This window comes from Capra hircus, chromosome 7, assembly GCF_001704415.2.
Source record: "Capra hircus breed San Clemente chromosome 7, ASM170441v1, whole genome shotgun sequence".
NCBI classification, from domain to species: domain Eukaryota; kingdom Metazoa; phylum Chordata; class Mammalia; order Artiodactyla; family Bovidae; genus Capra; species Capra hircus.
Genome location: NC_030814.1, coordinates 104,667,416 through 104,693,707, shown reverse-complemented (window position 1 = coordinate 104,693,707; position 26,292 = coordinate 104,667,416). Strand labels below are relative to the sequence as shown.

The window sequence follows — 26,292 nt, the reverse complement described above, 5'->3', positions numbered from 1 at the left end:
AGACGCCCAGTACTCACACCATCATGGCTTCTTCCTCAACTCTTCCTTTGGCCTCTGGGAGGCCGTGAAGTGCAGGGATTCCCAGGCTTGTGGGCTTCCCTGGTGGCTCAGTGGTGAAGAATCCTGCTTGCAATGCAGGAGACATGGAAGATGTGAGTTCAGTTCCTAGGTTGGGAAGATCCCCTGGAGAAAGAAATGGCAACCAACTCCAGTATTCTTGCCTGGGAAATCCCATGGACAGAAGAGCGTGGAGGGGATTGCAAAAGAGTCAGACGTGACTTCCCTGGTGGCTCAGACAGTAAAGAATTCTGCAGTTAGGGAATGAACTCGGCAGACTTCATTCTACTGGTGGGAAGACATCATTATAAGAAGTCTCTTGCACTCTAAAACTAGTGCTCTATACCCGCAGGTACCTCCCCCCCCCCCACCTCCACAGTAGGCAAACACTTGCTTTAGATACCTGCATTTTCCCTCCAGATCCGAGAGACTTGCTTGTAGAAATCCATGGCCCCCTTGTTTTCCACCGAAGTAGGAAGTGTCACTGCCTTTCTCCTTGTAGGGCTGACCTTGGGGAAGGCCTAGGGAAGGAAGGGTCCTCCTCTAGTAAGCATCTCCAGCTTCAGTTTGTCGTTGGTGTTGTTGGTCAATGTGCCGTGCTCTTAGTCACTCAGTCAACCGCCATGGACTCTGTCCACAGGGATTCTCCAGGCAAGAATACTGGAGTGGGTTGCCATGCCCTTTTCCAGGGCATCTTCCCAACACAGGGATCGACCCCAGGCCTCCCTCATTGCAGGTGGATTCTTTACCGTCTGAGCAACCAGGGAAGTCATGTCTGACTCTTTTGCCACCCCCTGGACTGTATCCTTCCAGGCTCTTCTGCCCCTGAGATTTCCCAGAACAAGAATACTGGAATTGGTTGCCATTTCTTTCTTTCCAACCCAGGAATCGAACTCAGGTCTCCCACGTCTCCTGCATTGCAAGCAGGATGCCTCGCCACTGAGCCAGCATGGAAGCCCGCAATCACTCGATCAGGGCCCTTTAAGAGACAGGCACTGAGGGGCGGGGCAAGTTAAACCACGCCCCGGGCGTGAGGGCCGTGCGCGCCTGCGCGGCTTTCACGCCGTTCCGGGTCTTGCTTTTAGTTCCGAAAGCAGTTTGAGAGAAACTGAGGCTCCGAGAAGGCGCGACCGCTTCCTAAACCGATAGGAAACCTATTTACCTTCCTTGGACCCACTGTGAAAGGCCTGGCCTGGGGTCGTTAGCAGTGTCTCCGAAACTCCAGGCTTTGCCAGCAAGGGGTTGGTTGGTCAAGGCGACATTTAGGCCTGGAGAGACCGGCCAGTGACGGATCTTGTGCCCCGCTGCAGGTGAGGACGCGGAGATTTTCAGGCGTGAACAGGGTCGCGCTCTGGCTGCCTGGATTCGAACCTGGACTGAGCCCAGCTCGGAGTCCTGCGAGGCCTCGTGGAACCGAGATGACCCACTCTTTGGTTTGTCCAGAGACAGTGAGCAGGTGAGAGCCCCGGGCAGGGGTGGGGTGTGAACGGGGGCGGGCAGTGGCGGACGAGGCCCTTGGCCTGGAGTGGAGTCCCTAAGGGGCAGACCGAAATGAGGGAACCGGTGGTGAGGAGGGGGTGAGCCAGGGAGTAGGCGAGCCTCGCCACGGTGCTCAGCGCCTCTCCACGCTGCGACTCTGCCTTTAGGGTGAGTTCGGTGCTGAATCGGAACACCAGGCAGTTTGGCAAGAAGCATCTGTTCGACCAGGACGAGGAAACGTGTTGGAACTCGGACCAGGTGAGGCACCCTCTCCCTGGACTCTCCATCCCTGGTGTGAATCAGAATCAGGGCGGGAAGTCTAAGAGATTCCCTGTTCGGCCAGTAGTTGAGACTGATTTCCCTGCTGAGCGTATGGGTTCAACCCCTGATTTTGGAACTAAGATCCTACAAGCTGTGCTGCACCGCCAAAAGAATGAATGAATTAGGGGTCTAGTGTCCCCTGAGAATTTGGGGGCTCCCCAGCTGGGCAGCTTGGCCAGGAAGGGAACCTGTGCTCACACTGTGCTCCCCACCCCTCACCGAGTGTGTGAATGAGAGAGACAAGCATAGCAGGGCTGAGTCTGAAGTGCTCATGGGCCTTTCCTTTTCTGTCTGCTTCCAGGGTCCTTCCCAGTGGGTAACACTGGAGTTTCCCCAGTGCATCTGTGTCTCCCAGCTGCAGATCCAGTTCCAGGGGGGCTTCTCCAGTCGCCAGGGCCGCCTGGAAGGTACTGGAAAACCCTGGAAAGTGGGGGACTAGAGAGGGCTCTCTGGCTTCACTGCTTCTTTCTCTGCCGCAGGTTCTCTGGGGAGTGAGGCTCTTAGCAAGATTGTGGATTTTTACCCTGAGGACAACAACTCACTTCAGATATCCTGTTTCAGCCGCTGGGTGGGATGATCTGTGCTTCTGAAAGCTGTGGGCCCTGGCGTGTGACCTTGGGCAAGTGGCCTCTAGGTCTCCACTGGTTCAGCTGTAAAATGGGCTCATAACAGTCTGTTCTGTGTGAGAGCTTCTGAGGGACCGACAGAGTGCTGGGTCACCCAGCACGGTGGATGTATCTGAGGTGGGGCTGGCAGGTGGGAAAAGATAAAGAAATCTGTTTCCCTTGACTGTTCTGCTTACACCTTCCCAGTGCCACCTGCTGAGGTGGACCGGCTGAAGGTGACGTTTGAGGACACCACTGATTTCTTTGGCCGAGTGGTCATCTATCACCTACGTGTGCTAGGGAAGAAGGTGTGAGGCTGCTGGGTGGCTGCCTCCTCCCGGAAGCCGTCCAGGAAGCACAGCAAAGCCCTTCAAGTTCTCCACAGAAGGTTTATTGGTTCCTCTAGGAAAGGGCCCCCTCCCACCGTCTGTCCAGGAGCTGCCTTTGAAGCCGGTTCTGGGTTCCCCCAGCTCTGGGTCAACCGTTTTGTTCCCTGAGTGTCTTGAGTCCCTGGTGGGCAGTGTCTACTCGGGGTCGGCAGGCACCAGGTTGCTCTGGAAGAGTTTAAGGATGTGGTTCTCGATCACCTGTTGCACTGGAAGCAGAACAGGGAAGAGGTAGGCCATGAACTGAACGGTGGCTGCAAAGGCCCAGGCCAACCTGTACCTTCCCCTCAGGGTATGAGCAGGGCCCTCAGCCCTGGCGCCTGGATGGAGGACCCATTTCCTCCTCAAGGAGATCAGATCCTTGCCAGAGAATAGCTAGGAAGACAGAGGCCTCAGGAACCTCAATTTCCCTGAAGTTTGTAAAAAATGCATTTTTGGAGGCTTTTCAGTTATAAAAATATTCCTTACCCAACAAAATTGACAAACTGGAACTTTTAAAGTTGAGAGGGAGTGTGAGAAATTATTTGTTTCAAATGGACTAAAACTCCATCAAGGAAGGAGAGAATTGGATATTTCCCATGCACCACCCTGCATAATCCCAGTTAGTTCTGTTAGGATCTCCCCATTTTCTGAAGTAGGGAGTCAAACTGGGGTCTGTCTCCAGCCCCTGTTCACATCTACTTCCTGCCATGGAAGGGCTGGTCTTCACGGCCATGTGCACTGTGGCCCTCCTGGTATCCTCGCCCCATCGGGGCCCCCTTTAGACCTCTCAGTGCCTGCACGTCCCTCCATTACGGCCCCTGTCGCTGACGCACATCAGCCTCCTGCCCCAGAACATGCGGAGCCCCGAGAGCTGGGACTAGTACATGCCCAGGCCAAGTATACACCAGCACCTGATGTCTGCTACCATGAACACTTTCGCTGCTAGCATCTGACATCCAAAAGGGATGTCCCGTGCACCCTGCTGTGGATTATCCCACCTACAGCACCCGGACACTGCCTCCAAGTGTCTCAGGCCAACCTTTCCGATATCCCAAGGCCACGGCGAGGTCCATCGGGGTGTAGCCGGAGTCTGCCTCAGTGGTGAGATCAGCTCCTCGGGCTGCAAAGCAGAACAGGTGCTGCAGAGGAAGCTGGGCTGGGGACCAGGAGCCTGGGTGGGGCGCGGAGGTGCAGGGACTACCCACCACGCAGCCACGGGTCTGCTGGTAGCTGTGTGGCCCTGGACAAGAGCCTGACTTGATGAATGTGGCCACTGGAATCTCCACCTCTAGGGTCTCTGAGGTATGCAGAGTGTGGGTGCTCAACCCAGTCGGCCACCTTGCTGTTCCTGCCACCACCTGTCCCCACCTCAGTCCTCCAGGAAAAAGCTCTTACCCATCCTAAGAGCAGTTCAGACAGCTCAGACCCCTCCCTGGCTGTCAGGATTCCTGAAGGGCCAGCCTCTACTCCACTCACCCAGCAAGGCCTCCACACACTTCACATGGTTCCCACGCACGGCGTACAGCAGTGGCGTCCCTCCATTCTGTCACAAACGGGTAGAGGACAACCGACACCATCTTTCCCAGATTCTTCGTGACCCCCCCCCACACCTTCCAATTTAATGTGGTTCCTCCTCCTGTTTGTCACTTGGCCCATCTAGCTTCTTCCTTGGATCTCAGCTTAGATACTGCTTCTTCCAGGAAGCCCACCCTGACTTCCCTTGGTTCTACAGGTGGCCTCGGCTCTGTTTACTATACCTGAGCTGTTTATGTGTCAGCTAAACCCCTCAAAAAAAAAACAAAACTGGGAGCTCTATGAGGCTTGGGGATGAGTCTCAGCACCCCTAACAGACTTGGTACCCTGTGAGGTGCCCAGGGCCAGTAGGTGGCGCCTCACCCAGTCATAGATGTTGATGTCCACGTCACGTTCCAGCAGAAGCCCCACGATGTCCGTGTAGCCACCGGTGCTGGCCAGTGACAGGGCACTCTCCCGCTCCTTGGCCAGGATGTGGGGGTCGGCACCCTGGGAAGAGCAGAGCGGGCAGTGGCAGAGCCAGGGCAGAGGGAGGGGTGGGGGCAGCTTCTGCAATCTTGGGCCCCCGTGTTAGCGCCATCCTACAGACACAGCCCCAGCAGACTCAGCTGAAACCGCTGCCCGCCCTCCAGTCCTCAGGAAGCCCCCAGCTGGGCTGGGACGCACCCACTCGAGCAAGAAGCGGACAGTCTCGATCTCTCCAAAGGCAGAGGCCCAGATGAGGGGGGTGAAGCCGCGCTCGTCCGGCTTGTTGATGAGGTTGTCGCCTGGCAGGAGGGGGGTGGTACCACTGGGATGTACCCCTGCCCACTCTCCGCAAGGCTGCAGAACCGGGGACGGGGTGGGCGGCTGGGGTCAGGTGTGGGCAGGGAGGCATGCGTGTGGATGGCACACGTGGATACGTGCAGGCACGTGTGCAGACAGAGGCGCACACGTGGAGGCTCAGGTCATGTCGGCAGCCACACGCACACACCAGCAGGTGAAGCCACACTGGCGCACGCGTGTGGGCATGGACACACTGGCGCACGCGTGTGGACACACACCTTTCCTCAGATGCTCCTTCAGTTGGCTCAGCTCCCCTTGCGCTGCGAGCTGGTGGATGGACAGGGCTGGGGGCCAAAGAGAGGCAGAGTCCTCACCCGTCCCATCCCTGTCCAAAGTTGCTCCTCTCACCCCTGCCACCCCGCCACTTCTCTCGTCCCGGGAACCAGGGGCCCACTCACAGTCCAAGGTTGCTGGCAGGGCTGAGACCTCATTGCCCCGCTGCCGGTTGGTAAGGGTCGTTGAGTGCTTCAGGGAGCTGCCTGCTGGGAGAGAGAAAGGGCTTCAGTTTCCCCTCAGTATGTCTTGGGTTTTAAGGCCAGACCCTGGAGGCTTGGCAGAGAAGGCAATGGCAATGCACTCCAGTACTCTTGCCTGGAAAATCCCATGGACGGAGAAGCCCGGTAGGCTGCAGTCCATGGGGGTCGCTGAATTGGACACTACTGAGAGACTTCACTTTCACTTTTCACTTTCATGCATTGGAGAAGGACATGGCAACCCACTCCAGTGTTCTTGCCTGGAGAATCCCAGGAATGGGGGAGCCTGGTGGGCTTCCATCTATGGGGTTGTGCAGAGTTGGACACGACTGAAGTGACTCAGCAGCAGCAGCAGCTGAGGGCTTGGAATTACCAGAGGCTGTGCCTGGCTCCACTATTCACTCACTCCACCCTCTCAGATGCCCAGGGTGTATATTTCTCCTCCATCCTGGCGAGGTTCTGCACAAAGTCCCTGCCCTCAAGGGCCCATGGACAAGCCAGGGAGTCAGAAACAGAAAATGAAAGCTTAAGCTGAAATACGGGCTCAGGAGAAATGAAAAGCAGGTGGAAGAGGGGCAGAAAGAAGGAAGGGCAGGGGGTGAGTCCCTTTCAGAGAAATTGGTCAGAGAGGACCACTCTAAAGAGGCCCAGCTGTGAGCTTGGCAGGTTGAAGAAACCCAGGGAGAGGTGCAGGAAGAGCATTTCACACAGAGGGAACTGCAGGGGCAAAGGCCCTGGGTGGACTGAGCAAGACACTCTCAAAAGATTCCCGTCAAAGAAATCCTTGGGTCCTCAACAAGTCAGACACAGAATTATCATCCGACCTAGCATGGTACCCCCCAAAGAATTAAAATCACGTGTTCAGACAAAAATTGTACATGCATGTTCACAGCAGCACTATTCACTCACTAGAAGAGGAACAACCCAAATGTCCATCAAGGGATGAATGAATAAAGTAAATATGGTCCTTCCACACTATGGAAGGTTATTCAGCGATAAAAGGGACGAAGCGCTGACACACATAGCAAGGCAGGCGAACCTTAGGGACACGCTGAGCAGAAGAAGCCAAACAGAAAAGGCCACATGTCGTATGAGCCCACTGATAGGAAATGTCCAGAGCAGGCGAGTGCATAGGAACAGAAAGCGGACTGTGGTTGCCAGGGGCTGGAAGAAGGGGGTGGGAGTGACTGCTAATACCTCTGGGGTTTTCCTTTTGGGGTGATGGAAGCATTCTAGAACTGCAAAGATGTGGAAGTGACACACCATGGTAACTTACTGCCACTGAATTGTAAGCGATTCCAGTTAAAATGGTTAATTTCACGTTATGTGCATTTTACCACAATTAAAAAAAGAAAACAAAACAGTTAAGCAATCCCTCACAGGGTGGAAAGGGAAGACACATTCAAGGTGATGGGACATACAGACAGAGGCCTCGTCTTGGGCCTGACATGCCACCGTTCTTGCATCCCAGAAGCAGAGGAAGTATCCTACCTTGAGGTGAGGAGCTGCCAGCATCTGACTCAGGATTCCCAGGCTCCGGGGTACAGGGGAAGAGACTGAGGACCACAGTGTCTGAGCCATCAGGGGCCTCGTCCCTGGGGTCTTCGGGGTCCCCAAATTCTGGGGTTGAAGGCTGCTGGGTCAGGCTGAGATCCTCGGCAGGCTGGGTGTGCTCCATGGGGAAAGCTGGCGGAAGGGCCAAACAGGGAGAGATGGCAATAATTATCAACAACTCATGGAGTAGGCACTGACTGCAAACCTGGCCTTACACAGAAAGGGTGGATAAATTCAGACTCAGCCAGAAAATTAAAACGAGTCCAGTTTTAACTGGACTTCTTGAACCCACTCCTCCCCACCACCCAAGCACACACAACAGGCACTGCTTAAAAGCCCTGGCTCTGGGGTCGGCTGTCTGAATCTCTCCACTTTATACGCTGTGGAAGCTTGGGCATCTGACTTAATTTCTCTAAGCCTCAGTTTCCTCATTTAAAAAATAGGGACATGAGGCCTAAAAAAATCATGTCTGTAAATATCTGAGCAGGAGGCCTGATACCCGGACACATCTTAATAAATGTCTGCTATTGTTTTTTGGGGGGAGGGGGAAATCCCTAGAATGAGCGAGGGCTCAACAAAGATGTGATTGGCTGCATCCCACCCGCCCCTCCCAAGCCAATCCATCAAGGTCCACTCACCTCCAGCTAGCCTCCTCTGTCACCCGACGCCGCAAGTCAGGGTACCCCCAAACTTGGGGGCGCAACTCACAAACTTTTCTCTTCCAATTGATGTAAGGGGCAGCAAGATGGAGCCTGTACCGTCTGCTCTTTGCCTGCTTCTGCTGGGACGAGAGCAACTTGATACGCGACCGCTACCCCCACCCCGAGTTCTCCCACTGCGCCTGCGCACCCCTGCCCCCGGCAAAAGTGCGGAAAAGCTGGAGCAGTAGGAGCGGTTTCTGGCCCTTTAAGGCTTGGGGGAGGGCCATGGCTTCCGCCAGGGCAAGAAGTATGCAATTGCGCCTGCGCATTCCCGTCCCCGCCGCCCCGGAGGGAGCCTGGTAGGGTTGGGAGGGATGGGCGGGGCCTCAGAGGGCTCTCTCTCGAGTTCTCGGCTCTCGTCCTCCTCACCCCTAACTCCGCCCACGTTTTTCCTGACGCAGCCAATCGGCTCCGCCTTCGGACAGACGGGCCGGGGTTTCTTTAATAAGGGTGCGCGAGGGACTCCACCACTGCTGCGCCCTTCCGTAACAATATCTCCTGTACACGCGTGGGGGCTCAAGAGCGTCTGCAGGGATTTGGTGGCAGCAGTGGGGTACAAGTGCATGGAGTGTCTCCCCAGTTTGTCTGCCTCCGGAAAAGGGGTTCGGTAAAGGAGGGGGCCCTTGCCCCTCCTCCGCCTGAGCGTCCCTCCTGGAGCTTCAAGGGGTCTCCGGGCCCTCTTCACTCACCTCCGGATTGCCTCTTTCCCCAGTCTCTCACTCACGGCCGTTCTGTCTGGGTTGGCTAAGAATCTAGAAGGGAAGACCAATTAGTACCGGAACTGGATAAGCGCGGCGTCTAGTTTCGCAGGGAAAGTTTAGGCAGTTGTGTTCACCCCAGACTTCCGGTTCCGGTCCTCGGAATAGGGCCGTGGCTACTATGGACGAACCCGAGATGCAGCTCAAGGGGAAGAAAGGTGGTGTGGGGCCCCACGCGGGGCGGGGCGGAGGGGCCAAGGACTCGTAGAAGGGCGATCTGAAGCGGGTGACAGGGGGCCACGGCGCTGAGGGAGCGTTTGGGGGCAGTGATTGAATTGCCAAGAAATCCCGGCTCAACCGCTGACTAGTTTTGAAACCTTTAGACACTCTGCCTCGGTTTTGTCATCTGTAAAATGGGGAGTATAATAGTCCCCTTGCCTCCCCCCATAAAATTTTGAGAATTCAGTAACCTGATATGTTAATATGTAAAACACTGGACGAATGCCAGGGGCGTGGCAGTTGTGTGTAATGTTTCCTTTGTATTTAAGCGTTTGTATATATTTGTTGTTGTTCAGCCGCTAAGTCGTGTCCGACTCTTCGGGATCACATGGACTGTAAGCCCACCAGGCTCCTCTGTCCATGGGATTCTCCAGGCAAGGATATTGAAGTGGGTTGCTGTGCCCTTCTCCAGTTGTATGTATTTACATATTTGTAAATCACATAGTTACAAGTTACAAAATGCCACAAGCTATTTTTAAAGTTGTCAATGTCGTTAATTTGTTACATACATTATTGCTAGTGAATTATTTACACGTCACAAATACATTTAATTCCACATCCTTCATAACAACACTGTGCTGCTAAGTCGCTTCAGTCGTGTCCAACTCTGTGCGACCCCAGAGACGGCAGCCCACCAGGCTCCCCCGTCTCTCGGATTCTCCAGGCAAGAACACTGGAGTGGGTTGCCATTTCCTTCTCCAGTGCATGAAAGTGAAAGGTGAAAGTGAAGTCGCTCAGTCGTGTCCGACTCTTAGCGACCCCATGGACTGCAGCCCACCAGGCTCCTCTGTCCATGGGATTTTCCAGGCACTGTGAGGCGTAAGCTATTACCACTGTGTTCATTTTCAAAAGGAGGAGCCCTAAGAGGGTAAGGGGACATACAGTTTGGAGGTGGCAGGCTTGGCTCTGCCTGAGTCAGGGCACAGTGGTGAGCTGGGCACACCCAAATTGGACAGTCTCAAGCGCAGCCTCCCTTGACTCCCAAACACCAATAGGTTCTCTGTCACTAACTACACTGTCTTGGGCAGTGGGATGGGGTCCATCTCTGAGGCAAAGCTTAACGTGGGTTCTGTTATCCTCCCATTTTTCCAGATGAGAAAACTGAGGCTCAGAGATACTCCTGCCCTCACAAATCCCAAGTTTTAGAGAAAACGTAATAAAGAATGAGAATTTTTATAACTGAAACTAACAAAACATTGGAGGTCAACTATACTCCAATGTAAAATTTTTAAAAAAGAATAAGAATTTAAGTATAAGGGAAATGAATAAGTTCTAACTGAGGTTGAGGGTGAGGTTGAAGGGACATCTGATTAAGCTTGGTGATTAGGGAAGGCCAGGAGGTGACGCTTGAGCTGACACATGAGGGATGAAGGGAAATGAGAGGTGGGGATGGAGGCGGTGTCATTGACGGGATCAAGTACAAAGGGCTTGAGGTGGCCGTGTTCAGAGCTGTGCTGCGATGCTAGTCACATTTATTCAAATTTAAATGAATTAAAATTAGGGAAAATTTAAAATTCGGTTTCTGAGTCACATTTCAGGTGCTCATTAGTCACTAGTGACTGCCATATTGGGCAGTATAGATTATAGAACCCCTCCATCATCTCAGAAAGTTCTTGTGGAGAGTGCTGAATGTCCATGGCACAGCCATGAGGCCACTGTGCCTGAGGCAGAGGGCCAGGCTGGCGGTGGTGGGCGTGGGAAGAGCAAGCAGAACATGCAGAGCCTTCTGGGCCATATGAAGCAAGGCAGATTTAATTCTCTGGCTGATGGGCGTCACGTGAGCGTTTCAGCCAAGGGAGAGACCTATCTGATATGTTTAGTAGGAGCTCATCTCGTCTTGTTTTGTGAGGATTGGATTGTTGGCTGGAAGGGGAGCAGGGAAGCTAAGTTTGGGATCTAGGTGAGTGACGGCTATGCCTGGACCAGTAAGGGCAGTGCGGTGGTAGAAGTGGGTGAGTTTGGGGCTTTGTTTTGTGACCGAACAAGCAGGAGCTGCTCATTGATGGGGTAGGAAGGGCAGGGACCACCATCTGGCTGCTGTTTTTGAGGCAGACGCTGGGACGAGGAGTTGTCTCTAATTAACTTACTAAGAGAGCCCCACAGAGGAGAGGGGGAAACAGGACAGGGTTGCGGAGGAGGCTGAGCAAGCAGCGACCTCAGGTGGAATCCTGCAGAGGGGAGCCACGGTCCATCCCCACAGGGCAGCTTACAGGGACAAGTCGCACCTCTGAGTTGTTCGGACACTCAGCATGGGTCATGGGCTTTCCTCCGCCTCAGTGGTCAGTCATGGCCTAGAGCCCCATGTAAACTTGTAGGCACTTTTGGGTCTAGTTGCCAGTGGGTGTCTGAAGAAGATTCTCTGATTTTGTCACAGGTAAATGAAATGTGAGTGGATCTGAGTGGGTAGCTAGCAACAAGCAAGTAGGTTTAGGAAAGGAAGGACCATGACTTCACTGGGTACATTCATGCCATCAAGATTGAGGCCCTTCTGTGACTCCCAGATGGAGTCTGGCCCTGCTGTGATCATCTGTAGCCCGTCACCAGGGCCACAGGTGACCCAGCTGGGAGGGATGCTGGGCGCTCGTCTCTTCTGGGGGGACTCACAGGTTGAGCAATCAGGAATCTAATGCTTTGTCTCTTTGATCCCCCGTCAACCCTCTCCCCGCTCCCCACGGGCCCCACGTTGTCAACTGTCCATCCTGGACCCAGTTACTGACAAATTCACTGAGAGCGTCTACGTCCTGGCCAACGAGCCGTCTGTGGCCCTGTACCGGCTGCAGGAGCACGTGCGCCGCTCTCTGCCTGAGTTGGCCCAGCATAAGGTGAGTGTCCTGCCCTAGCGATGACCTCTCCCAGGGTCTGCACCGTGTGAACTCTGGCCTGCTAGGTGGAGCAGGGACTGTTGGTGCAGGAGTCAAGGCTGGGATACGAGCAGGGAGGTGCATGGTCACTGACCCAGCTTGGGGCTGGACGGATACATCTGGGGTGGATTTGGAAGAAGAAGGTGCTGCGTCTGCTGTGACCCATGTGGTGAGAAGGAGGCAGCCACGGGAGGACCCAAGCGAAGGATGTGCCAGGCAGAGGGAACAGCCTGCGCAAAGGTCCTGAGGCGTAGCTGTCATGTGCTCACAGAAAGAAAGCTGAGGAGGGGCGGGAGTTGCCGGAGGAAAGATTGGGGCTGGAGGGGGCGGGTCTCTGCGGCCGTGGTGATTGGCATTCGGGTGCTCCATTCCAGAGAACTGGGAGGAAGGCGGTAACAGCCAGCCCTGCTCACAGCTCCCCACCCTCCACAGGCTGACATGCAGCGGTGGGAGGAGCAGAGCCAGGGAGCCATTTACACCGTGGAGTACGCCTGCAGGTGAGCACCGCCCGCGTTGCCCCACAGTGGCCCAGGTGTTCAGGGGCACCTCCGTCAGCTGCCTGCTGAGCCCTGGCCTGCCAAGCCCACCTGAGTAGGGGCAGGTGGAGCTCGACTCAGCTGGCCGCAGCGCAGAGTTCCAGCCCAGACCCGGGCTTCTCACTTTTGACCCATCCTCACGCGTCTTGGTCAGGCTTCTTCCTCGTCCTCAGCAGCCCCCGCCATCTGTCACAGGAGGGGGTCGTAAGGATTCCAGGAGGTGCCTCAAGAGGCCAGTGTTTCCCACCCACAGTCAGGACCACAGACTGGTTGGTGGGGTGGATGGCAGCCGGCGGTAGTGCCCAAACACAATACTGTTTATTTTAATTTTTATTTCTTTCTAATTTTTTATATTATTGTAAGAGGCATGTAAGTAAAATTTATCATCTTAACCATTTTTAAGTGGACAACTCAGTGGTATTAAATATGTTCATAATGCTGTGCAGCTATCCCCACCACTCACCTCCTGAGTTCTTTCCATCTTGCAAAACTGAAACTCTGTCCCTGTTAAACATGAGCTCCCTGTTCACCACCCCCATCCCTGGCTCCTGCCATTCTTCTTTCTGTCTAAAAATCTGACTGTTCAAGGGACCTCACAATGGGATCATATATATATATATTTTGTCTTTTTGTGACTGTCCTCTTTCATTTGGCATAGTATCTTCAAGGTTCATCCACGTTGTAGCCTGTGTCTGAATTTCCTTCCTTTTTTAGGGCTGAATACTATTCCAGCCTATAGATGGATCACATTTTGTTTATCCATTCATCTCTTGGACATTTGGGTTGCTTCCATGTTTTAGCTGCTGTGAATAAAGTTTCTGTGACCATGAATATACCATTTATTATTTGTGTTTTCTAGTTTGCTGACCTTTCTCTAAATACTCAGAATTTTTAACCCCAAGTGAAAGATGCACCCGATAATAAAAAGCAGCAGTTGGTGTTTCTCCCCGTTATTGCAGCCTTGCCCACCTGCCTCCTCTGCTGCTCTGGCTCCCCATGACCGTGTTTCACGTCCGGGCCTGCTCCGTCTGCTTTAGGAGTTGGTGGCTTAGGAGTGCTGTTTGCTCCTAGTGCAGGCTGTAGGTTGTTTCGGTGGAGGTTAGACACTCCCCAGCAGTCCTTGTCCGTGGCACTGTGGGATCTGCCTGCCTGTTTCTGTTGTGTAGTCGAAGTTCCTTGACAGGAAGTCCTGTTGCTGGGAGCTCTGCCATCACCAGCCTCGACCCCTCTGCTGGGGCTGGAGGGTGATCCGGACTGATGGCATCTTCCTGGGGACTGTGGTCACAAACATTCTTCTCAGCTCCAGGAAGAGCAGAAAAGATAGGGGAGTTCTTCTTGCAGCTACTAAATAGTTCCTGGTCCACCAAGAACCTTTCGGCCCAGGTGTGGGACTTCCCAGGTGGTCTAGTGGCTAAGAATTCAGGCTCCCAATGCAGCAGGCCGGGTTTGATCCCTGATCCGGGAGTTAGCTCTCATGTGTCACAACTAAGAATTTGGATGTTGCAACTAAGGATCCTGTGTGCCACAACTTTAGACCTAGCGCAGCCAAATAAAAACAATTTATTTTTAAAAGGCCTAGGTTTAAGGAAGAACAGATCAAAGCCTGTATTTTCTCCTAGTTCCTCTAGCTGTCCTGTCCGTTGCAGGAGCTTGGACCCTGGTTGGCTGTTTACACTTAACATTTTAATGAATTGAAATGAAATAAAATGAAAGATTCAGCTCCTCAGTCTCACGAGCCACACTTACTTCAAGTGCTTAACAGCCATCTCAGTGGATAAAGAATGTGTCCATCATATTCCAGAATGTTCCATTGGACTGCCTTGTGGTAGGCAGGGGGCCAGTCTACTCTGAACTCTGAGCACTTCTCTTTAGTGAGATGCAAATTTCTCTAATGCTGATGGACTGTTTCCTATGGACATGAAAGCGCCCTTTTGGTTTAAAATGCGTTATGCAGTGTTAATGGTTGGTGTGAATCTGGAAGAAGATACTGTGTGGTCTGTTGGTTGGGCCAGTGGTGAACTTGTGTTAGACGGCTTTTTATCCAAGTTGACAGATACTAGGAAAGCTGACTGCATTTGGTGGTGTCAGATGAGCAAATGGACAGTCTGGGTTTCAGCCAGTGCTCCCCACCTTTGATCTCATGGCCATTTTCAAGCAGGTCCTTGACTGATAATAAGTGGGAGTGACTTCTTTGTCTTCAACAGAAGAACTTGGAAACAACCCTTTTATTTTTACACAGGTGTCATTGCCCAGGCAACTTTCTGGCCTTAGCGATGCCCCAAGAGGTTTGGTGAATATTTCCTGGAGTGCTGTTGGAAACAACGTTTTTATTAGACATGCATCAATGTGGCGGCAACATCAGAGCTTAGCGCAGCTTTGCAGTAGTGCCTCTCTAATGGTGCCGAGTCTAAACACACTTTTAGCGCTGTTCACAGTCCGGCTGACTAGCTTCGTTCAGAGGGAGGAATAGGTTACCTGAAAGGAAAGCATGATATTTTACAAAATGAAAGCTGAGTGCTGAAGAATTTATGCTTGTGAACTGTGGTGTTGGAGAAGACTCTTGAGAGTCCCTTGGATTTCTAAAGGAAATCAGTCCTGAATATTCATTGGAAGGACTGATGGTGAAGCTGAGGCTCCAATACTTTGGCCACCTGATGCGAAGAACTGACTCATTGGAAGAGACCTGACCCTGATGCTGGGAAAGATTGAGGGCAGGAGGAGGTGGGGACAAACAGAGGATGAGATGGTTGGATGGCATCACCAACTCGATGAACATGAGTTTGAGCAAACTCCGGGAGTTGGTGAAGGACCCGGAAGCCCGGCGTGCTGCAGTCCACAGGGTCACAAAGAGTCGGACACGACTGAGCACCTGAAGCGGACTGATGTCATTTTTGGTTACACGAGGGCTTTGCTGTGCATGCGGGCTTTCTCCAGTTGCGAAGAGTGGGGGCTGCTCTCTGGTCGGGGTGCTCAGGCTCCTCCCTGTGCTGGCTTCTCTCGTCGCAGAGCAGGGGCTCTAGGGTGCACGGGCTTCAGGAGTTCTAGCACACGGCCCATAGAGTGCCTCTGCAAGCAGTTGCGGTGCACAGGCTTAGTTGTTCCAAGGCATGTGGAATCTTCTCGGGCCAGAGATCCAGTCCACGTCCCCTGCACTGGCAGGGAGACTCTTACCCCCTGCACCACCAGGGGAGTCCAGAGCGTGTTAGTTTTTAGGTCATCTTTGAATGCTTATAGCTCCTTCAAAGCATTGAATGGTCTAGCAGCCATCAAGCAAAGTTGTATCTTGCCATCTGGTCCATAGGGAAATGTAAACTCTTAAGCACACAGTGAGCCCTCAGAGGCCCACGGAACCCCCGACAGCTGGACAAACCCCTGGGCCAGCGCGGGCGCCCGCTGAGGTCTGGTTGCAGGCGCCCGCTGGTCTGGTCTGATGCCGCTGACTGGGTCCCCCTCCCGTTGCAGTGCCGTGAAGAACCTTGTCGACAGCAGCGTCTACTTCCGCAGCGTGGAGGGTCTCCTCAAACAGGCCATCAGCATCCGGGACCACATGAACGCCACGGCCCAGGGCCACAGGTAGCTGCTGGGACTACCCGCCCCTGCTGCCCTCAGCCTCCTTGCTGCAAGGACCTTCGCTGCTCAGCCAGGAACTGCGCCTTCTCGCTCCTTAAACAACTCCCTTTCTTGGTCTCGCAGTGGCTGGTGACTTCCTCTTGTCCTTTGCTGTCTGTAGCGGGAGTTGAGTCAGTCCGCCCCCAGCTCCTGCGCGCTGCTGTGTGCTTGCGCTGGGTGCTGGGGGCATGGCAGTGACCGAGACAGGTTTGCTCGCAGCCTCACGGAGAGGCACACGGCAACCAGGTAGACACGGAACAGACAAGAACATTTCAGATACGTGTGAAGGAGGAGAAGGGGGCCCCCTCTGAGGAGGCGGCAGAGATGGAAACAGAAGCTTGAACAAAACGCAGACAAAGGTGACCATGAGTGGGTGTTGGGTGTGGCGGGGCGGGACAGAGGCCCTGGGCCTGGTGAGCTGGAGGTGTTGGAGGAACATCCAAGGCAGTTGTAAGCGGAGTGGGTGCAGGTGGGGAGACGAGGCTAGGGAGGTGGGCAGGGACCTCGAGGGCAGCAGGGAGGGTGCCCAGAGCTGAAAAAGGCTTTGAGCCGATGACCAGATGGTCCAAGAGTGAAAAGTGCTTACAGTCCTTACATAAGGGGGAGAAGGAGCTCTGTTTGGTTTTGTTTTCATTATAGCTTAATAAACATGCGTTTGAACACCCATGTACCTGCTGTAGCACTTCCCAGGTGGCTCGGTTGTAAAGAATCCATCTACCAAGCAGGAGACGCGGATTTGATCCCTGAGTCGGGAAAATCCTCTGGAGTAGGCAGTGGCAACCACTCCAGTATTCCTGACTGGAGTACGGGAGTACTCCATGGACAGAGGCACCTGGTGGGCTATAGGGTTGAGAAGAGTCAAACCCAGCTTAGCGACCCAAGGGCGGCTGTAGCAGCACCTGCTGTAAGCTGTCACTCAGCCTTGAGAGGGGTCTGACTCCTGTAGTGTGGGGTCCTGGCATGCCTGTCCCCCACAAGGCTTTAGAAAGGAAGAAAACCCCTTTATGTTGCTGTGTGGTAACAGACACAAGAACTGCCAAGACCGAAAAAGCCTCGCATATGTGTAAGAAGGGATGTGCAGTGACCTGCCCTCTGAGGGTAGCATGAGCGGGGTTCTTGGGGGTTCACCAAGTCACCACCTGGCTTCTCTGCCTCGGGTGGGTGACAGCCACTGGGACTGGAGTTCACTGCAGCAAGCTTTGCACAGTACCACCCCCCCCACACACACACACACAGCAAGGCCACAAAACCGATAGCTCCTGCTTTCAGCTCTGTTGCCCAGCTGCTTCCAGAAGCCCTGCTTGTGCCCCTGAAAGACACCAGTAGCAGCAGCTGTGTAGTAGCCATTCATCCCCTCTTGCCTCTCCTCGCAAGCCCCAGGGATCTGAAGCTCCCAGACCTACATGACACCCAGCTGCAACCTCTGAAGTGGGTAGCTGGTCCTATTTTTACAAAGGATACCCTGAAGGCTCAGGCCAGGAGTCCTGGGAGACGAGCGTGACCCCAGTGTGCAATCCAGTCTAGCCAAGCACGGCTCAGGGCCTTGGACCTCAGCCTCATAGACGCTGCACGTGTTTTGTTCCAGCCCCGAGGAACCGCTCCCACCCTCCTCAGCCTGATCCCGGAAGAGACTTGGAGGTGCTTCGGCCCCTCTGACCCAGGTCAGTGCCAAGTGGACCTGGAGCCCCTCTGCTCCGAGCTCTGAACTAACCCATCCCCTCAGCATCTGAGGAGGGACCTGCTTGACTAACCACTGGGGTTTTCTCCCTGGGCTTCGTTTGTGGGAAGCTAGAGGGTGGGGGCACCTGGTGCCCTCTGCTGCGCAGGGCTGTCATCAGCCCGTCTCCCTGGTGCGCTCTGTCGTCTTCCTGCTTCTCCAGGCCACAGACCCTGTCTGGATCCCAAGGGCCCCTGCCCTTCAAGAAGAGCAGAGCGTCATTTTCGCTATCCTCCACGTGCCACTTGCTTGCTTTACCCACTGTCTCAGGCAGAGCCCAGCATGGCAGTTATCCACCCGGCTCCGGAATCCTCTTTCTACTGGTGACCTGCCGTGTGACCCTGAGCAAGTCCCTCCCCACCCTGGTCTCTGCTGTTCCCTTCTGTCACGGTGGTTCATTAGCAGCAAAGAGGACATCACTACATACGGTGATGCCTGTTGCAGCAGTCAGCTACTGCTGCGTGACAAACTGTCCCCGAGCTTAGCAGCTTATGACACCAGTCATCTGCCTGCTTACAGTTCTGCAGTTTGGGCTGGACTTGGCCAGGCCGTTTTGCCGGGCTCATGTGGGGGCCATCCGTGGTTCTTGATGGGGTCCGGTATTCTGAGGTAACCTCGCGTCTGGCCCTTGACCAGCGCTGCCTGGTGTTGGGGGGAGTGTCTAGTTCTCCATGTGGACTCTAGCGGGCCAGCGCAGGCGCCTCCTGGTGCTTAAGTGCCCGGGGTGCACACGCTCCTTCAGCCTTCCCTTGCTGCGCAGTTACGGGCGCCCCATTGGTCAAGGCCAGTCATGTGGCCAGGACCGGGACCAATGGGAGAGGACCGCAGGAGGGCTAGTACCGGGAGGTGTGGTTGGCCATCTGAGGAGAGCAGGGCACCAAGACCGGCCTGGCGTCTTGTCATTCTGTGCTCATGCAGGGCAGACACAGGCAGACTGGAGGTGCCGAGGGGCTGACCGTGCCCGTGGCTTGTTTAGCTCTCAGAGCCTCCTCATTTGCCGTGGTGTGTGCTTGCGCTGCGGAAGTCTTCTCAGAGGGTCAGGGGAGGCCTGGGTGGGGACAGGGACCCCTGTGTCTCCTCGAGCAGCAGCCCTGAGTGCCAGGAGGTGGCAGCGTTCATGGGTGTGCAGTCAGAGTTCTTTTGGGGTTCCTGCCACATGCTGGGCTTGGCTCTGGCTATTGGGGTAGTGAGGAACACTATGGATTATGGAGTTGCTCAGGGGACCCCTGGGAGGCCCTGGAGCAAGAAGGGCTGCCAAGGGGGTCAGCAGCCCACCCCATTTCACCACCCAGTGTTGCCCACCATCCCTGGAGCCACACGCCCCCATTTCACCACCCAGTGTTGCCCACCATCCCTGGAGCCACACGCCCCCATCTCCTGCACCCTGTGCCCTGGTCCCACCCACCCTCACGCCGCAGGAAGCCACCCTGCTGCCCCTCTACCCCCTCCACACCCAGCGTGTTTCTCCTGCGCCTGCCCGGAGGCTCCAGGCCAGCCACGAGCGCCCAGAATCATCTGCTGTCCCTTGACTGCTGTACCCCCTCAGAACAAAGTGCTCTGTGGCGCCTCCTGATCCCACCTTTGCTGCTACAGAGCCTGCTCTTCTCCCCAGAACTGCCGCCCCACACCCCTCTCAGAGCCTCCACTCCCACTGTTCCCCAGATGGCGCCCCCACAGGGTTATCGGTGACCTTTCACAGGGCAAGTCTTCGTCTTCCCTGCTTCTCCAGGCCCAGGGCCCTACACACATCCCCATTTTGCAGAAGAGGAATGAGGCTTGGAGAGGCAAGGCAGGGTCAGCATCGTGAGCCGGAAATGCTGGGATTCACACCCAGACTCTGACTCCCAGCACTTCACCTCTTCTCTTGGCCCCACCCAGGATCTTGCTTCCGATGCCACCTCATCGGGCCTCCCCTGAAGCCCTGGGGGCATCTCAGAGTTCACCTTGACCCTCATCTCTACCCCCCTAGCCTGACCAAAGCTGGACTCTTTGACACAACCTTATGGGACTTGGCAGGGACCGAAGACCAAGCAAGTGTGGCCAGCGCATCCCTCCTGCCTCTGGGCCAGCCATGAACGTTCTGAGACGAGACTTTGCTGCCCTTGGGTTCTTAGCCGCCCCTCACTGGCCCTGGTCATGGCCATGGCCCCTCGGACCAGTAACTGCTGCCACGACCACACGCCTGCTGTGTGTCCAGCTCTGTGCCGGGCACTTCACAGTGCTCATCCTTCATCCTCAGACGGCCCTGTAAGGGAGATGCCGCCCCGAATACAGATGGGAGAAGAGAGGGTCTGAGAGGTGCCGTCATTTGTGCAGCGTGTCACAGCTAGGGGGGAGGAGACCCTGGTCTAATGTGGCCCCAGCCCTGCCTCTGACTTGCTGTGTGACATGGGGCCTGGCTCTCACCCTCTCTGGTCCTACCTGTCTCCATCTAGACAGGAAAGCGTGGACTGGAGCCTTCTCTATAGGCTGCGGCAGACATTTGTGTAATTGCCTGTCTGGACCATGTTCTACCTCAAACAGAAATGCCCACCCCAAGCTCAGGCCATCTAGAGAAGACACCCTGACCCCAGGGGTAGGTGTGGGACCCTGGCCTGGCTAATTAATCAGAGTGCCCCATCTCCCAGGTCACAGTGCTTGGTTTGAGAGGGGTGCGTGATCCAACAAGAGGTCTTCCCTGAAGATTTTGCTGGAAAAGTACAAAAAATACCATCTTCTTTCTCGGGTTGGTAAGCTCAGCAGATGGAACGTGGAACCTAAGAACATTGCCTGGGACCTTGGATCTAGCTGTACCTGATACTAGAAAAATCTTAATTCTTCAGTTTCATGAGTCCCTAAAATCACTGCATTTGCCAAAATTGATCTGAGTCGGTTTCTGCTGACTTGAGGAGATCCCACACTGATCCCCGAGGATTCCAAGCCTGGGAGATCAGGGCCCCTGGTTTGTATGGCTCTAGGGTCAGCTATGCACCAACACAGTGCCCAGCAAAATCTATCAGGGCGATCAGAATGGAGTTGTTGAGGGTACAGCCAGGATGGGCCCCAGGCTCACTGCTCTGGGAGCATCCCCTAACTTGGCCCTGTAAAGTGGTTAGGAGGGGTGGGGGGCAGAGAGGGTCCCGGTGGGGTGTTGGGGCTGTAGAGGGGCCTGTGGGCCTGGGAGGAGGGATGGGGAAATAATTGCCTCCCGCCATCAGGAAACGGTCAGCCCTCCGTCTTCTCTGCTAGGGTGTCCTGGGGGTCTGGGGGCCACCATTCTGTCTTCCCTCTGCCCTAACTCAGTTTGGAGGGAGGAGCCTCAGGTTCACTATTGTAGGCCCTGACTGGTATGTAGTTGCCCCCGCCCCGAGACACTCTGTCTTCATCCGCTCTGAAAGCACCTCTTGTCCATCTCTCCTTCCACCATGAAGCCATTTATCCAGCAAACACTGATCTGTCTGAGCTAGGACCTGTCTGCCCCAGGGGATGCCCTGGTGAGCCAGACAGACCAACCCTGGCCCCAGAGCTCACACCCCCTAGATGGTCAGCTTAGTGATGTAATCTCATGAATCCGAGGGCCAGCCTTGGATGGTTCAGGCACAGTGAGCTAGTGGGGAGCACTCATGAGGTGCCCTAGACCTTCCGAGGCTCCCTATCACCCACAGCCTCTGAACACGACCTCAGCCAGGGACTAATAGTACTCTCAAAGAGGTCTGTGCGGGACTGTGTGTTGTCAGATCCCACCACCACCTCAAGTCCTGTGCACCCAGGGGGTGTGATTAATTTTGCCTTTCATTCCTATGGCCAATTTGCCCTTCACTCCTGGTGAACGTCCCTGGGGCTTCCCCCATAGCTCAGTTGGTAAAGAATCAGCTTGCAATGCAGGAGACCCGGGTTTGATCCCTGGGTGGGGAAGATCCCCTGGAGAAGGAAATGGCAACCCACTCCAGTATTCTTGCCTGGAGAATCCCATGGACAGAGCTTGGCCCCCCTGCAGTCAGTGGGGTCGCAAGAGTCGGATGCTGCTGCTGCTGCTGCTAAGTCGCTTCAGTCGTGTCCAGCTCTGTGCGACCCCATAGACGGCAGCCCATGAGGCTGCCCAGACCCTGGGATTCTCCAGGCAAGAACGCTGGAGTGGGTTGCCATTTCCGTCTCCAATGCATGAAAGTGAAAAGTGAAAGTGAAGTCGCTCAGTCGTGTCCGACCCTTAGCGACCCCATGGACTGTGGCCCACCAGGCTCCTCTTTCCATGGGATTTTCCAGGCAAGAGTGCTGGAGTGGGGTGCCATGCTGCTTAGCGACTAATCCACCACCTGGCGAACGTCCCACCCCCGACGACCGCCAGGGGGCGCAAGAGGCAAAGCCTTGGCGGGGCTCCGCGCCTCTGAGCGGTCATTGTCCGCAGTCTGGGCAGATCCTCGAGAGTGCAATGTGACCCTCTGCCCTTTTTCACCTCATGCGTCCTTGCTCCAGTTATCCAGAAAGTGAATTAAGACTTCGAGAGGCCACTACCCAGAAAGACCTCGCACCTGCCCCCGTGCACTTATCTACTCACCAGAGTGGAGGGTGTGGGGATTCCCTAGCTCACTAAGACTTGCTCTCAGAAACGACCTCCTCGTGCCAAGAGACATTCAAGTAGGGATGCTAGCGCCCGTGAGAGTGGGGGTAACCTGGAAGGGCTCCCTGGGTAACGTGTGGGACCCCTCTTTCAGATCTCTGGACGGAGTAAAAGGAGGCCCGAGAGGGCAGTGACTTGCCTGTGGTTGGTCCACGGTGGTCAGGACAGGAATCAGACATGAATTTTGACTTTCTGTTTTTAGCCCCGATCCAAATCCTGGTTTTTATTTCACTCCTGCCCTGCCCTCTCAGAGGGTCCTGCCCCTAGGAAGCCCCTTTGCCAGCCCCACCTCATCCCTCAGCAAGGCCTCTGGTTGCCCCAAGGTTGGTCCCCAGACCCCTAGACTATTCAGAACCTCTCCAGTTTTTCAAGAAACCCATGAAAACACCCCTTTTGTGCTACCACAACACACGGCCCAATCGCAAGGAGATCCCAGACTCCAGGAGACAGAGACGAATGCAGGCATTTCTGAACCTCTGGGCCAGTGCTGAGGTGGAAGGAGGAACGGGGGTGTCGGGACACCAGATGGAAGGGGGATAATGAAGGCTTTTGGAGGAGGAGGGGGTATTGGAGACCGAGCTTGAAGCACTTCTACCCCTGAGGAGGCACCACTGTTGTCCCCATTTTTCACATGAGCAAACAGGCTCAGAGGAGTGAAGTGACTGGCCTGAGGTCACACAGCCTGTGGGAGTCAGAATGGGTGGGAACCCAGGGTCCTTGAAGCCTGAAGCCCTACCCACTGGGAAACATTGCCCTTACCATGGAGGAGCCGTCAAAGGCTTCCTTGCTGGCATTCTGGGAGAAGATATGGAGAAGGGAGACTTGGGGGAAGCAGCTTCTGCACCCACTTACCCTCCCACCCCTGTCCACCTTCCCTATCTGCCAGGCCTCATCCCAGATCCCCCTCTCCAGCCCTTTCTATTCCAGTCTCCCCTGAAATCTCCCTTTCAACCCCCAGTCTCTTACTCCAGCTCCTAAGAGGGTCCCCTCATCAGAAAAGACTGAGGTCAAGGTTCCCGATTGCCCCAGGGGAGGATGTGGGCCCACACGGGCTAACACAGTCAGTGATGGGCGCACATATAGGACAGGAACCGGGTAAAGGCGAAAAGAAGGAGCCATTATAGGAAACTGAATGATGGAAGAGGGTCTGGACTGGGTTGGGAAGGGGGTTTGGGAACGAGGCAGGTGGAAGCGGGCCACACGGCAGGGGCGAGAGCGCAGGAGGGGGCCCCAGCGGTGGGAGGGGGCGGGAGATGAGCCCCACGGTGGGCATCCCCAGCTGGCTCAGCTCCGGCTGCCCCCAGGGCTGCTCCAGCTGCTGCGCTCACGTAACCAGAGCCTGCCTGTTGCATCAGAGACAAGCGGGCGGTCTCGGGTAAACAGAGCGGCCCTCGAGGGGCCCGGGGCTCCCTAGCCACCTCCACACTCTACAGGACTTGTTCTGTGCCTTGGAGCCTAGGCAGAAGCTCCCAGCCTGGCCTGGGTCACCCGAACATCTGGTGTTGGGCACTGAAGGGCAACAAGGATGGTGTGGGAGAGGCAGGAAACCTGATCTCCACCAACCCTAGTTTGTTTTTTTCCTGAAGAAAAATCTGTTTCCAGGCTAGGGGTGCAAACTGCCCATGTTGCGGATGGGGAAACTGCTGTGGGGAGAAGCACAAGCCTTCCAGGACCTCTGTTTCCTTCCTCAGTGTCCCTCACATACTGATATCGCCACATGTCCCCTCCTGAGTCCAGAGGTCTGATCATCTGTTGTGTTCTGAGGATGACAGACAGCCACTGCAGCTCATCTACTCTCCCCTTTCATCTGCCCCGAATGGACCCCCTCCTCCTATCTCCAAGCCCTCCTTTAAAGGCCCCCCAGCCCAATCTACTTCCACTCACTGCTCAGGCTTCATTTTTTCCCCACCAAAGAATGTTCCTCACTTTCTCTGCCCCTTTGCAAGTCCTCTTGGAAAAACTCACCAGTGACAAACTCTTACTCATGCTTCAAGGCCCATTACAAATGCCCCTCTTTGGGGGAATCCCTCCAGACTGGGGGCTTCTCCAGGATCACCCAGTCCAAAGTCACATTCACCCTGGAATCCTTTCCACCATGATTCACTCCCTAATCTTGCTCTGATCCCCCTCTGGGTTTGGGACCTGTCCTGGGTGGTGCTGGGATCCCAGAGAGGGGTCGAGTCCCGGAAGGTGACCACTTCAGGAGGAGGGTGCCCAGTTACCGAGGGCTCTGTTACCCTCCTGTCGAAGCATGTGGGTTACACATGCCGCTGCAGAAGGCACGCAGCTGGGTGAGGCCACAAGCGATCCCAGAAGCCTCTTCTGCAGTCCCTGCATCTGGGTGAGGGCAAGGGTCAGGGCTGGCTGCGAGAAGGTCTCTAGGTCTGGGGCCTCAGGGTCCCGATTGGAGTTATATTTCACTTAGGTTGGAGTTAAGTCCAGAGTAGGAGATAGCAGGGGTTACAGACAGGGTCCGAATTAGGGTCAGGCTCAGTGGTAAGGTTAGGGTCGCCCACCGACAGCGGGGGATGCCTGGCAAATCTGATCCAGCCCCCTTCCGTGTGCCCATCCCTCATTATACTATTTCCCCATCTCACAGTCTTCCAGCGTCTGATTCCCGGTCCCGGAACTCCCGGGGCCCGGCCACGCCCAAGTGCCCGCCCGCCGCAGCCCTCGGGCTCGCCCTCTATGCAAATTTACGTCGCGCCCAATCAGCTCCCAGGGGGCGGGGCCGCCGGCTCAGAAGGCACCTGTGGCCGGCCGGCGCTCTGTCCGAGTTCTGAGCCGCTGCCACACGGTCAGTGCGAGAGGGTCCAGGTGGAGCAAGTGTGTCTCGCGTCGGGCCGAGGTCTGTACAGCGTCCTTTGAATGGCATCTGTGGGCTGGGATGAGTTTGAAGGTCCGAGGGTGCTGCTGGACGCGGGAGAGCTGTGTCTAAGAGGTTTGCAGCCCTAGGATTGTGAGTTTGAGAGGCTATGCGTCCACGGTTTGTGTCCAAACGGTATATGTCCAAGGGGTGTGAATCTGAGGGGTGTGTTCGAGGGGCTTTTCAAGGGTTGTGTTCCTGAGAGGTTTGTGTGTCCAAAAGGGTGAGTGTCCCAGGGTTTGCATGTCCAGGAGTTATGTCTGAGGGAGTGTGTGTCATCGCTGAGAGGTTGTGTGTCCAAAGGGCATGCTACTGAAGGTTTTGATGTCAGTTGGGGAGTTGTGTGTCTAAAGTCGTGGTGCCATGAGACTCTGGTATGCGTCTGTGAGCTCCAGTGGTTTCTTTTCCTGGGGCACACCCCTTTGCGCACCCCGGAGGCCCCGGTGCACAACCACAGTCCCCTGCTTTCCTGCTGTGAGTGTGCCCTCGTGTGTCACGGCCCTGCACCTTCGTGTGGCATGGCACCCACGTGTGCCTGTGACCGCTGTGACCCTCACCAACCCTGTGGGGTCTGCATCTCGTGCAGTGAACCAGGGGCCTCGGCTGGGCCCACGGGGCACCTCTGTGGCTGTGGGCAGGACAGTGGACACGGAGCCCTGAGCAGGGGACCACAAGTGCCTGGGCCACTTCCTCCCCATGCCTCAGTATCTCATCGGAGGAACAGTAGTCACAGCCCCCCGAGGTTGTCAGCATATGACAAACTGGTGGCCGAGTTATTTTCCTGGTTATGGTCCCCACCCTCTGTGTCTCTCAGGGTCCTGGGCAATGGACTCACCAGCTGGAGTCCTAGGCTATTCCCTGTCCCCAAGCTGCATACCTGAGAGGTCAGACACAGATGAGGCCTTTTGCCTGACCCAGCTGAGAACCCTCACAGGAGGTCAGGACCTCTGGACCTTTGGCGCCTGGGGTTGAGCACTTGCAGACTCTTGAGGTGAAGGAAATGGGGTTCAAAAAAGTATTTAGACTTAGAAGGACAAGTGTGTGGAATTTGATCCCAAAAGTCAACGAGCTTTGGGAGAAAGCCTTGCTCCCTCCTGTCCCCATACCTGCCTTCCTTCACCTGTCTAAGTCCAGAAGTGAATCTTGGCTTCCAGGGAATGGAATTTGGGGACATTGAGGGTCCTGGGGTCTCACCTGTGACAGCTGGAAACTC

The 26,292-nt window shown here is 55.3% G+C and overlaps 3 protein-coding genes across 10 annotated transcripts; 2 read left to right on the top strand and 1 right to left on the bottom strand.

The window, feature by feature from the left end:
- Positions 1,089 to 3,354, top strand: NR2C2AP (nuclear receptor 2C2 associated protein). The gene is made up of 5 exons (XM_018051482.1): positions 1,089 to 1,513; positions 1,704 to 1,794; positions 2,159 to 2,264; positions 2,337 to 2,404; positions 2,660 to 3,354. The coding sequence occupies exons 1-5, from the start codon at positions 1,476 to 1,478 to the stop codon at positions 2,774 to 2,776; spliced, it is 420 nt and encodes a 139-aa protein (XP_017906971.1). The 5' UTR covers positions 1,089 to 1,475; the 3' UTR covers positions 2,777 to 3,354.
- Positions 2,832 to 8,708, bottom strand: RFXANK (regulatory factor X associated ankyrin containing protein). Of its 4 annotated transcripts, none has more exons than XM_005682091.2 (10): positions 8,606 to 8,708; positions 7,854 to 7,993; positions 7,153 to 7,347; positions 5,587 to 5,670; positions 5,407 to 5,472; positions 5,030 to 5,130; positions 4,727 to 4,852; positions 4,307 to 4,373; positions 3,870 to 3,950; positions 2,832 to 3,057 (listed from the first exon to the last, which is right to left on the bottom strand). In XM_005682091.2, the coding sequence occupies exons 3-10, from the start codon at positions 7,337 to 7,339 to the stop codon at positions 2,987 to 2,989; spliced, it is 783 nt and encodes a 260-aa protein (XP_005682148.1). In that variant the 5' UTR covers positions 7,340 to 7,347; positions 7,854 to 7,993; positions 8,606 to 8,708; the 3' UTR covers positions 2,832 to 2,986. The 4 variants fall into 4 exon arrangements, with proteins under 4 accessions (XP_005682148.1, XP_005682149.1, XP_013820415.1 ...); XM_005682092.2 differs by having other exon boundaries at positions 5,587 to 5,667; XM_013964961.2 differs by lacking the exon at positions 8,606 to 8,708 and having other exon boundaries at positions 7,854 to 8,101.
- BORCS8 (BLOC-1 related complex subunit 8) lies at positions 8,695 to 19,911 on the top strand. Of its 5 annotated transcripts, none has more exons than XR_001918376.1 (6): positions 8,695 to 8,832; positions 11,603 to 11,715; positions 12,187 to 12,251; positions 15,753 to 16,258; positions 17,485 to 17,560; positions 19,586 to 19,911. XR_001918376.1 is itself a non-coding variant. In XM_005682088.3 (6 exons), exons 1-5 carry the CDS (start codon positions 8,796 to 8,798, stop codon positions 17,516 to 17,518), a joined length of 360 nt encoding a protein of 119 aa, XP_005682145.2. In that variant the 5' UTR covers positions 8,695 to 8,795; the 3' UTR covers positions 17,519 to 17,560; positions 19,633 to 19,911. The 5 variants fall into 5 exon arrangements, 4 of the variants coding, with proteins under 4 accessions (XP_005682145.2, XP_005682144.2, XP_005682146.2 ...); XM_005682088.3 differs by having other exon boundaries at positions 15,753 to 15,863; positions 19,633 to 19,911; XM_005682087.3 differs by having other exon boundaries at positions 15,753 to 15,863.

What these genes read in the sequence shown, in the direction of transcription:
- BORCS8 (XM_005682088.3), top strand. Translation starts at nt 8,796, where the DNA reads ATGGACGAACCCGAGATGCAGCTCAAGGGGAAGAAAG. An exon ending in CTGAGTTGGCCCAGCATAAG is followed by an intron (nt 11,716 to 12,186) that starts GTGAGTGTCCTG and finishes CACCCTCCACAG; the next exon opens with GCTGACATGCAGCGGTGGGA. An exon ending in GCCACGGCCCAGGGCCACAG is followed by an intron (nt 15,864 to 17,484) that starts GTAGCTGCTGGG and finishes GTTTTGTTCCAG; the next exon opens with CCCCGAGGAACCGCTCCCAC.
- RFXANK (XM_005682091.2), bottom strand. Translation starts at nt 7,339, where the DNA reads ATGGAGCACACCCAGCCTGCCGAGGATCTCAGCCTGACCCAGCAGCCT. An exon ending in GAAGGAGCATCTGAGGAAAG is followed by an intron (nt 5,131 to 5,406) that starts GTGTGTGTCCAC and finishes CCCTCCTGCCAG; the next exon opens with GCGACAACCTCATCAACAAG. An exon ending in GGCCTTGGGATATCGGAAAG is followed by an intron (nt 3,058 to 3,869) that starts GTTGGCCTGAGA and finishes TTCTGCTTCCAG; the next exon opens with TGCAACAGGTGATCGAGAAC.
- NR2C2AP (XM_018051482.1), top strand. Translation starts at nt 1,476, where the DNA reads ATGACCCACTCTTTGGTTTGTCCAGAGACAGTGAGCAG. An exon ending in TCGCCAGGGCCGCCTGGAAG is followed by an intron (nt 2,265 to 2,336) that starts GTACTGGAAAAC and finishes TCTCTGCCGCAG; the next exon opens with GTTCTCTGGGGAGTGAGGCT. An exon ending in AGGACAACAACTCACTTCAG is followed by an intron (nt 2,405 to 2,659) that starts ATATCCTGTTTC and finishes TGTTCTGCTTAC; the next exon opens with ACCTTCCCAGTGCCACCTGC.